The sequence below is a fragment of the Astyanax mexicanus genome, chromosome 25 (genome assembly GCF_023375975.1).
Source record: "Astyanax mexicanus isolate ESR-SI-001 chromosome 25, AstMex3_surface, whole genome shotgun sequence".
Lineage (NCBI taxonomy): Eukaryota > Metazoa > Chordata > Actinopteri > Characiformes > Acestrorhamphidae > Astyanax > Astyanax mexicanus.
Window position 1 is genome coordinate 18,271,883 of NC_064432.1, and position 12,188 is coordinate 18,284,070.

The following is a 12,188-nucleotide window of genomic DNA, read 5'->3' on the forward strand; positions in this document are numbered from 1 at the left end:
TCCATTCCCGCCAGGCGAGCTGCTGCTCTCAGCCAGTCAGAGCGCGGGAGGGCGGGGCTTACCGGAAAACGGGTGGAAACAAGCGAGAATAGCGAGAGAGGAGCGAGTTGGAGACGGCAGGCGCACCGAGCGCGCACGGAGCTGCCTGATGCCTGATGCCAGAGGACCCTCCAGCTTTCCACGCTCCATGCGCTGCATCCAATGCATCCAAGGTAGGAAGCCAATGTGAAAGAAGGGATAAAGAATGGAGGGGCCAAATGGGAGCGGCATTGGCCCTCCCAACTCCTCCTGGGACGCAGGGGCTCCTTACTCTTCGGCTACAGCGGCAAGTCTTGCAGCACTGGTCACTTTCCTCATCCTCTTTACTGTGGTGGGCAACGTGCTGGTGGTCATCGCTGTCCTGACCAGCAGAGCGTTAAAAGCTCCTCAAAACCTGTTCCTGGTGTCCCTGGCTACTGCGGACATTCTTGTGGCCACCCTGGTCATGCCCTTTTCCTTGGCCAATGAACTTACAGGCTATTGGCTGTTTGGCAGCACATGGTGTGGCGCCTACCTGGCACTGGATGTGCTCTTCTGCACCTCATCCATCGTCCACCTGTGCGCCATCAGCCTGGACAGGTACTGGTCTGTCACTCGAGCCGTGGAGTACAACCTGAAGCGCACACCTCGCCGCATCAAAGTGGTTATCCTTATGGTTTGGCTGGTGTCCGCCGTCATTTCCTCACCGCCCCTCCTGTCCGCCAGCAGCCAGACGGAGGGGTCAGAGCGACCGCAGTGCGAGTTGAATGACGAAACTTGGTACATCCTCTCGTCTAGCGTGGCATCCTTCTTCGCGCCATGCCTCATCATGGTGCTTGTCTATATTAGGATTTATCAAGTGGCCAAAACTAGAACAAGAACCATGTCGGAGAAGAAAAAGCACAGCCTGGACGCCCCCACACAGACTGAGAACGGCTTCAGCAGAGCCACACAGGTGGGGAGACAAGGAGAAGACAGGGAGAATGGACACTGTGTGAGTGTGACTATCCCCGGGTGGCAGAGTAAAGAGGGAATTTCTAGGATGTCGCCAAGCCACGAAGAAGCGGAGGTCACTTCTTCATCAGAGAACAAAGGTCAGAAGGTGAGGGATCCTACCCCGAGCAGGAGTCATATGGACAGTCCAGAAGTTGGCGGGACAGCAGCAGAGCCTCCGAGGAGGACGTCCCGCGCTGGCAGCAGGGCCAGGGAGCTTTTTTCCTCAAGAAGAAAAAGGAGTGGCCGCAGGAAGAGCAGCACCAGTAGCAGCAGTGTCAAGAGAAGAGCATCCCAGGTGAGGGAGAAGCGCTTCACCTTCGTATTGGCCGTGGTCATGGGCGTGTTTGTGATCTGCTGGTTCCCATTCTTCTTCAGCTACAGCATGTACGGTATATGCAGGCAAGCCTGCCAGATCCCAGACGCACTCTTCAAGTTCTTCTTCTGGATCGGCTACTGCAACAGCTCCCTCAACCCCGTCATCTACACCATCTTCAACCAGGACTTTAGGAGAGCCTTCCACAAGATCCTCTGCTCACCATGGAAAAAGTCCTTCTAGATGAACAACCCTGTATTGTCTCTGGAGGACATCACTCTAGACCACTCCAGATCCACTGCTCACTCTGGGAAAAAATAAGAAAAGTAACCTTCGAGATACTAATCTATACGGATCCTTAAAGAAATCCCTTGGGAGACTCTTAGTTAGCTCTGGAGGACTCGCTGCAAAAATATAAAAGGTATCTTGGCAAGTGAAACCATCCTAAATGTAGTAGATAAGGCTAAGAGTTCTCATTTTGAGAAATTGAAAAAAAAAGATAATTTCTTATTGAGTGCATTTCCATGCACTTCATAATCTGATTAGATATTGATCACTGCACTTATCTCATTATTCAACTAGTCATGTAAACAGCATAATTTGTTAGATGAGAGTAAGGTCTAAAAATTGTCTAAATAGCTGGATTTTAGCTCAGTAATGCTATTTTAATTGAATGAATTCAGTTTTTTTTCTGATTTCATAGTCTGTGCATGAGTGGAAACGAGACCCTGGTAGTAAAAATAAGTGAGGATTGTTTAACACAGCACCTGTAAGATAGTGACAAAACACTGAAACACATTAATCAGATTATAAACTGCAAGTAAACACAATCAGTATTGTCTACTGATTTTATAATATTTTTACAGGCATCAGAATAAAATTGATTTTTTATAACTGTTAACGATATTTATAATTCGATTTTATGTAATTGATCCAGTGGATTAATTTGATTTGACAGCAAAAATGTTTAAAAAGGCTTGCAGTTTGCTAGCTTTATTCCTTTTTCAGTTTATTATAACATTTTACATTGCTAAAGTAAAAATATGTTAATTTTGCTCTGTCAAAATGTGATAGGCTGCAGCAAGGCTGCAAGATTAATTAAAACAAAATCATTTTTAAAACAAACTCTGCTCCAGAGACTTCATTTTACACCAACGTTTTGTGGTGCTGTTTTATTTCACTTCATGTTGTGCACAAAAAAAGTAACTGAGCAACTAGGGAAGAATAAGTTAGGGCTTCCCCTTTAAATCACTTCATGACAGTTTAGCTTGATTTTGGATACTTTCACTTGCAAATATATCATTTTTGCAGTGCATGTCTTTAAGGCAGTGGTTCTGGAGTCTATTTTCCCTGAACATTTTGGTGTTTTTCTTGCATTTCCTTGCTTTAATGTCCATCAGTTGACAAAAATGAGCTAATTAAAGCAGCAGTCCCTAAGATTTCCATTTTTAAATTGAAACAGTCGTTCTCCTCAGTTGGGAGGGGACACAATAGTGTAATTAATAGTATCAGTGTCCTGACACATTCCTGCAAAGTCTAACATATTAATTCTGATAACAAAGTGGTCTGGTTGGTTTGCTTGATGTAACTGCTCTGTACGTTTTGACATTATTTCAGAAATGAACAAAATCAACAAAATTTACTTTAGCCTGCATTAGGAGATCTTTAAATTCCCAAACCCCCAAAACTAAAGGACTGTTGCTTTAAGAAGTCTTTCTTCAGTTGATGTTATTTCCTGGTAGAGCAGAAAACCATGAAATGTGCAGGTTGCTGTACTCCGAGAGATTATGGTTGAGAAGAAAAAAATCTTAAATCATCTCAATGAGATCTTTCTATAGATCTAAAGATCTGAGGTCAGTCTACAGTAATGGAGACATTTGGAACTTTTCAAGAATATCCTGACATTCGAGACCATTTTGATGGTGTACGCCCGAGGCAGCAAAGCCATCTATCTTTCTCTCTTGCTCTTTATCTTTCTGACTTCTCTGATTTGGAGAGATATTAAACAGTCAGACAGAGCATTAGAAGAGGACGACTGGAATATTTCAGGCTCCAGGGCATGAGTGACCAGACTGCTGCTCCACCTAAGACTGCCCGACGTGAACAGGGTCACGACGCGAACGAGAAGTGTTGCATTTTCTCGCCGCAGATTTCACTGGACCTTTGATTGGCTTTGATTCTACTCCAGCTGTTGTAGAGCCTGGAGCTTCAGGCAAATCAAAAATGGAGCAGCAGAAATGAGGCAAAGTGGTGGACCTGTTGGTGTTTCTACTGCAGTGTTAAGTGTAAAAAAAAAAAGTCACAGATTTATTTTTTATGTAAACTCTGAAGAAGCTGTATGAAATAAAAAGTATAACATTCTATGTGCAGCTTGTCCTGCTGGAGATTACCGTGAGCTTATTTCTGCAATTAATTAATCAATTTATTTATTTTTAGGCCCAAAGAAACTAAGAACAAGATGAAGAAACTCAATGTGGAATAGGATGTGGTTCGTAACTTTAACCTGACAGGTGCACCATTTGTGTTGGATGTGGACTGCTCTGCTGAGTCATGTGTTGCTCATTATTTTTCAACTTCAATTGCTCAGAAACGAGGAGGGTAGTAAGAGTAGTGTGTGGAGGGATCCATGTAGTTGCTTGAGCCCGGCATGGCAGTTTTATTATTATTATTATTATTCAGTTCAGTTCCTTTTACTCAAGGATAGTCCACGGCAGTTTATTCAGTCACACTGACTTGACAACTGAAGGCGACAGGGCTAATTTAGTACTTTGGCATTGATTCATAAGCTACATTTTGTCCTAGTGGTATCTTGTGTAGTGTTAGTTCTTATTTGCATTCCAATTTCCCAAGATACATGCATCAATCAGCCATAGCATTAGCAACCCCCGCCTAATAGTCAGTAGGTCCCCCTTGTGCCACCACAACAGATTTGACCAAGGATTTGAAGCATACCTGGCATCAAGATGTTGGCAGCCTGTAATGGCTGGTTCATACTGCTGTACCAAGTCTATGCGGAGTCTACAGTGTAGTATTTGCATGTTGCAAGTTTCTCAGGGTGTTGTAGCCGTAGGGCCTCACATTTTGACCCTTATCAAAGTGTCTCAGATTCTTAGAAATATTCATTTTCGGTTTTTTTTGTCTTTAATAAATGACTCTTTATTTGCTGCCTAATATATGCACTCCTGGATAGATGCCACTGTAGTGCTACTAACGTTATGACGGGTCTTTGTATATACTGGCTATAATGGCTACGTTTACATAATAATACACACTCAAGACAGTGATAGACAGCTCTTACAGATACACAGATCCTGTAGAACTCATTGTTCTGCTTATTGTAGTGTTTATTCTGCAATAACACACCTGATCCAGATAAATCAGCTAATTAACCTGCCCAGCTGTGGCCCAAAGGCCATACAAATAGCTGTGATATAGCTTGACTTCTTGTGTATTATTCAGTCCTGTAATGCAAGTGTTTGGGTTTGTTGTTGCTGTTTTGTTGTGTTGCTTGTTGGTAGGACACAGTATTCATTTATTTATTATAAGTTTAATCTTTTTTTGTCACTAGTCTATTAATATTTACTCTATTTTTACCTCCCCAGCCATTGCTAAGCCGCAGGAAAGTAAGAAGGGCTGATACTTACAGAGACTAATGCAGAGTGTCATTACCGTAAAATACCGGCAATCATGTAACACCACTCAGCCAATCATCCATGCCACAGGACAGGGTCGACTTTAGAGTGTCGTTATTAGGAAATATTGGCACTTGTAGAATGCCTTTAGCCAATCAGATTGACTTCTGGTTGCTACATTAAACACTAGCAAGACTGACTGATACATACAGAAAGTAGTTCACAATGCTGTTATTGTGACATGCATAGAATGCCTCTCAAACAATCAGATTGCTTACTAGCCATTGCTAGGTTGCAGGAAAATACACATCATAAAATACTGGCAATCATAAACATCTCTTAGTCATTCAGTCATGTTTTCATGTGACTGTGGTTAAGCTAAAACTGAGTAGAATAGAATGAACGGCACTACAAAAGAAAGATGTTGGCACTACAAAAATGCTTTTCAGCCAATCAGATTGTTTCAGGCCATTGTGAAGTTTCTGGTAAATATATAACTTGAGATATTAGTAATCATAAAACGCCTCTCTCACAATCCGATTGCCTCCCTGTTGTTGCTATGCTAAATGTTAGTAAGATGGACTGACATGTTCTTACAGTACAATGTCTACTTTGGAGTACCATTATTGTGAGATATTGGTTCTCATAGAATTCCAGATTACTTTTCCTATTGCTTCCTATTCGCCCCCAGTGAACACACAGGCCTATTGTGAGATTTTGGTAACCTTACAATGTCTCAGAAAACGATAAAATGATATATACATGAACTGGTTTGGAACAGATTGCCCCTCAGCCAATCAGATTGCTTCCTGGTCATTGCTATGTTAAATGTTAGTAGGACAGACTGACATTGACACTCATAGAATGCGTCTCTAGAATGCATCAGACTGTTTTTTGCCATTGCTGCATTTCAGGCAGCAATAAAGGCATATCATGAGATATTTCAGTCAAAAGCCACTTTTCTACTGCAGGGCTGAACAGTTCTAAGCATGGAGGGGAACATTGTTTGTGGCTTTTCCACACAGAAACAGTTTGGCACATAACATTTACTGAGACCGGCATTGTCAGAGCCTGGTCACTGGCATTGCTGGCACAGCGTTAGCAATGTTAGCAACGTTGGACGAGGGCAGTATTAATGTGGGATGAGGATGGTATCTGGTATAAAAAAAACAGTTCTCCATTTTTCATTTAGTCAACTAGTTATGTGCACTTTTTGGTACTGATTAAGGCAAATAGCAAATGGAAAATGCAGGTATAGAAGGCCTCTCAGCCAATCAGATTGCAAGATCATAACTAACTGTGATATAGTAGGAGTTTAAATATATTGGAGTGGGAGTTATGAACAATCTCAAAATGTGAAAGGTTCAATGCCTTATTTAGCTTCTTTACTGACTTAACTGGACTATATATATGGAGAAATCTTCTTTGAAGTGTGTTTGCTTGAACCATTGCCAGATAAATAGAGCATTTTCTTTTAAATGCTTGACCAGACATTGGTCCCATTGTAAATCACAATGTCAACGCTGATGATCCCAGGGGTGAATTGGTCAGGAGGGAATTGTGTCTCTATGTGTGTGTTCTTAAATGCTATAGTCTCTCTTGCAGCAGTGCCCCATTTCTGAGCCAGATTTAAACCTCTAATCAGAGATATTTTCGCTCCGAGACGTTCTGAATCCTTTAGGAACAAGGCGTTTGTCCCCTTCGTTTAAACTTTTTTTTTAAAAATCCTATCTACAAAAGTGGGCCAATAGCTCTTTAGCATTTCTAACAGTGCATGTCAATGAGATATGTTCTGGCATTCTGACAGTAGCATACACTTAGCATATATCTGTTCTCACCACAGATATTTGAGTGGTTTGAGTTTGGGTGTACATTAACAGTAGTCAGATGACTCAAGAGTATTGAATTTTAATAATTAATTGATGGTCAATCAATACATCCGTCGCCCTGCTTGTGGATGTGTGCATGGTAGGAAGAAAAAGACAGAGAAAAAGAAAGAGAGGAAAGAGAAAGGGAGATAAGAGATAGACAGAGATACCAAGCTGTAATGCTTTCTAGGATGGGTAAACAGTGGCAGTGGTGTTTTCTCATAAGCAGCTTTTATTGTTCTGTTTGTGAGCAGTTTAATGTCAGAAACACACTTCGTACCGCCAACTCTCCGAGCGCCTGTAGCATGTAAGCCTCACAAATCCAATCATACCACCGATATAGTGAGAGAAAAAGAGAGAGGGGAAGAGAGAGAGAATGAAAGAAAGAAAGAAAGAAGTAAATTGAAAGATACACTGAAACTCCTGGCACCATTCATTTTTAAAAAACAAAAAAACATGCAAAATATACACAAATCAAGCACATCTTTATGACCATCTTCTTGTTTCTACTCCCTTTATTCATTTTCATGTCCACTGATCTTATAGAAGCACTTTGTAGTTCTATAATACAGAAGCTCTGAATCTGTTGCTGCACAGAATAGTCTACAAACTAGAGGTGGGCGATACCGGGAATTTTGGTATCGATCCGATACCAAGTAAACGCAGGGCCAGTATTGCCGATATCGATACTGATACCGATACTTTTTAATATTTAAGCTTTATAGATCCAAATGATCCAAAAACCTAGGATATAATTTCACCAAACATTGATAACAAAATACTTTAGTATCACAATCAACATTTTTTGTTTAGAAACAATGGAACAGTAACAAAACAAAGTTTAAATATATAAATAAAAAATATATAAAAAAATAAAATAAAAATTCTCCCCTCACTAGACATCTTTTCTAGTTCTTTGTTTCTTTGTTTCTTTTTTTTAATAGAATTGTCATTTGGAAAAACAATAAAAAAAATAAGGAATTGTCTTCCTTTCAGTGCAATTCAAATGCAAGTTTTTCTTAAATAAACAGAGTGTAAAAAAATATCACTCAACACAAATCTCCTGAGGTAGAGGCGTGTCGACTCGAGGAGAGCGCTGAGTGGGCGGGGCCAGGCTGAGCCTACCTGCGTGGCGGTTTGGCTGGCTTTGCTGAGCCATGTGACGCATGTGCAACAACAAGAGACCAGAGAGTAGACTGTGGTGAATCTCGCGAAGCAGTCAGTGCGTGCGGCAGAGAAAAAAGCTTGAATATCGATATTTTTACACAAGTATTGCTCAATACCAATACCAGCGTTGGTATCGATATTATCGATATTTGGATCGATCCGCCCACCTCTACTACAAACAGGACACTGAGGTGTTTAAAAACTCCAGCAGCACTGCTGTGCCTGATCCACTCATACCTGCACAACATAGACTAACACCTCATTCAACAACACCATGCAAGTGTCACTGCAGTGCTGAGAATAATGAGCCACCACTCAAATAATACCTAATGCTCTGTGGTGGTCTGTCCTGTGGGGTCCTGGCCACTGAAGAACAGGGTGAAAGAAGAATAAAGTATGCAGAGAAACAGGAGACAGTAATGAAAGAGCTGCGATAACACCCCGAATAACTGCAAACTCAAATTGCATTTCCCACATGCCCACATGAGCAACAGGAGGAGCCCTTCACACTGCAGACTGCAGTGCTCACATGACGTAGCAAGGCTGGAGGCAGAGCGAGGTAAAGGTCCCCAGTGAACACACACAGACCCAATCAAACTACTTCTTAGCCTGGGAAAAATGACTGAAAGTAATTTACGATTTTAATTTGTCGCTTTCTACATTGATGTAGGCATATTCAAAAATGCCATTGCACAAAATATCTACTGTCCACTACCACATGCATTCCTAGCGTATTACTGTGGACAATCATTTTCTCACTAACCTGTACAGATGCTACAGATGTGGCAGACTGGGATCAGGTCAAAATGGATCATGGAACATGGATTATTTATGATGAGATAAAAATGCACTCTATTTGTGGAAACACTCTATTATACACTAACTGTAGGGTGAGATCCTCTTCAGACAGACAGAAAGTCTTGAGCTGGTTGTGAAAGAGTGAGACGGAGTGCAGGTGTAGGTGGGAGTAAGATGGAAGGGTAAAATGATGACAGGTTAAGATAATGAGACAGTAGGGAGGTAGAGTTTGCACTATATTTCTCTCACTCTCTTTCTTTCTCTGTCTTGGCCATGCATGGGCCACTCTCCGGTCACTCTCCTCCCTGTCCATCTTTCCCTTATTTAGAGCGAACGACAGCTGCAGCCACTGCCTGATTTACTGCCAGCGTCTGGAGCCTCCACTCAGGTTATTACTGAGTATGTGTGTGTGTGTGTGTGTGTGTGTGTGTGTGTAAGGAGTGAAGTGGCCTGGCTGCAGCCGCTCTTTACTCTGCGTTATTAAAATATAGCCATCTGCTCACACTCTGCAAACCGAACCTGGACCTACTTCTTCTTCTTCTTCAATTCCAAGAACCCCACACAGCTAAGACCACTGAAAGAGAGTGAGGAGCTTCATCCAGCCATATTGTATTTGATCTGATTCTGTTAGGTTCAATATATTACTCTATTTGGGAAGTGTGGATGCACACTAAAAGGTCACCATCCAATCAGAACCACTGCAAGTATTTCTCAACAAGATGTGCTGTTGTTTCATATATATATTGTGCTATAAGTATCAGATATATATTCGATTACTACTGTTAATTCTTAACAAACCATTCTTAACAATGTTAAAGTTGGGTTAAGACTTCAATGGAATGGAACATATATTTACCTTTGACTTTATTAACCAATGAAAGTTCAGCACAAATCTTGACTTATTGCATTTGCACTCCAAAAATGTACGTACCACAAGCCTCCCTCAGAAAGTCTTTTATGACTACACTTCCTGCTTTAGAGGAATATGAAAATAAGGCTTAAAAAATGCCAAAAAGGCTGAAATAAGGCAAACTGGAGAATGGAAAAGGGGTAGAGGAAGCTTGCTGAGAGGACAGAGAGTAGATGACACCAACACCAACTGATAAGACTTCTAGTAAGGCTAGTCTAAGCTAGTCCAGGCTACTCACATACTCACTATTTATACAGCTCTGGAAAAAAATAAGAGACCACTAAAAAAAATGCTGAGTTTCTTTGATTTTACCAAGAGGAAATTGAAAATAATCAAGAGGAAGATGGATGATCACAAGCCATCAAACCAAACTGAACTGCTTGAATTTTTGGCACCAGGAGTGGCATACATTTATGCAAAAACAGTGTGTAAGACTGGTGGAGGAGAACATGATGCCAAGATGCATGAAAACTGTGTTTAAAAACCAGGGTTATTTCACCAAATATTGATTTCTGAACTCTTAAAAACTTTATGAATATGAACTTGTTTTGAATCTTTGCATTATTTGAGGCCTGAAAGCTCTGCATCTTTTTTGTTATTTCAGCCATTTCTATATTTATATTTGGAATTAGGGAGAAGTGTTGTTTGCCATTTATAGAATAAAACAACAATGTTAATTTTACTCAAACGTATACCTATAAATAGCAAAATCAGAGAAACTGATTCAGAAACTGAAGTGGTCTATTTTTTCCAGAGCTGTAAGTCTAGATTATTCAGGACATTGTTCCACAGCTTCGATCCTCTGTATGATCCTGCTGGAAACTCTCCTTCACGTTCTCTATAATGTCCAGTAAGGTTTGCTCAGGGGAAACATTAATGATTAGTTTGGAGCAGACCAGTCAAATCTTTTTGCATGTAATTCAATATATATTTGATATTTCCCTCCAAACAGCAGAACGTTTACACAGACGCTAAGATTCTGCACTCTATTCCTATAGATAATATATGCTAAAGGTTTTTGTAAGTAAACTTATGATTTCTGCACTATAGCAGAACTGTTATGAGCTGCATTTCAGCAGATGAAAATATGTCATTCTTTGAGGTGAGCTGATGGTGTAACAGCAGAGAGCATCATGCTGTTTCCCTCAGCAGGGTCAGCTGGGGATTGACAGGGTCCAGGGCATAATGTGGCTTCATACGGCTGCTGTTTTGATGTGATGCAGCGCTAGCTGTTTCTGTGTGACTGGTATATTGAACTTATTGAAATAAGCCTTTATTTGGGTCAATATCAATATAACACACCTTTAGTGTTGCAGAATAGATAGATTTCATATAAACACTATAAACAATACATCAATACATTCTTTTGGGTTTACTCTGAATGAACACATCATTACACATATACAGGAATGTTAACCTTCACTTTATAGCCTTTTTGGTATACACACTTCTCTGAAATAAGGGGTGTTTTATAGGGGTTTGCCACATTGTATCGTATCGTATGCAATAATATCGCCAACATTTTTGAAACCCACCCCTAATTATCACATCAGGGTACTACTTTTTCACACTGTTCTGATTTCTCGTGATATACAGCTCTGGAAAAAATAAAGAGACCACTTCAGTTTCTGAATCAGTGTTTTTGATTTGTGTTTTTGAGTGTTTGAGTAAAATGAACATTGTTGTTTAATTCTATAAACTACAGACAGCATTTCTCCCTAATTACAAATAAAAATATTGTCATTTAAAGCATTTATTTGCAGAAAATAAGAAATGGCTGAAATAACAAAAAAGATGCAGAGCTTTCAGACCTCGAATAATGCAAAGAAAACAAGTTCATTTTCATAAAGTTGCATTTAATCATAATTTTCATGCATCTTGGCATCATGTTCTCCTCCACCAGTCTTACACACTGTTTTTGGATAACTTTATGCCATTCTTTGTGCTATAATTCAAGCAGTTTAGTTTGGTTTGATGGCTTGTGATCATTTAGCTTCCTCTTGATTATATTCCAGAGGTTTTCAATTTGGTAAAATCAAAGAAACTCATCAAGTGGTCTCTTATTTTTTTCCAGAGATTATATCTGTTTAGTATCATTCATTTTACTTTAATCCTGGATATATGGAGATTTATGGAGTTCATTGTTAGTATCATGACATTTTGAATCATTGATTTCTGTTACAAATCTGATAAAATCTCAGTTTGGGGTGTGCCATATCATATTGTATGCAATAATAAAATGTATTCTTGAAATATTTTGTTTATTTTTTTATTTAATTCAATATTCAAATATCGTGATATTATTTTAGGGCCATATTGTCCACCCCTAGTGTATATCATTTTTGAACACCACCATTTTTACCCTTTACTTTCACCATTTAAACTCTTTAGGACCAGTCAATAACCAGAAATGGTACAAGATACAGTATACATTTTTTTTTTAACAAATGAACTAAAAACTAAAAAAAGATATTGTAAAGAAAAAA

The 12,188-nt window shown here is 39.9% G+C and overlaps 1 protein-coding gene across 1 annotated transcript; it reads left to right on the forward strand.

The window, feature by feature from the left end:
• Positions 1 to 96: 96 nt before the first annotated feature.
• LOC103042284 (alpha-2 adrenergic receptor-like) lies at positions 97 to 3,688 on the forward strand. Its single transcript, XM_007230299.4, has one exon. The coding sequence runs from the start codon at positions 245 to 247 to the stop codon at positions 1,568 to 1,570; it is 1,326 nt and encodes a 441-aa protein (XP_007230361.1). The 5' UTR covers positions 97 to 244; the 3' UTR covers positions 1,571 to 3,688.
• The last annotated feature ends 8,500 nt before the right edge of the window (positions 3,689 to 12,188 follow it).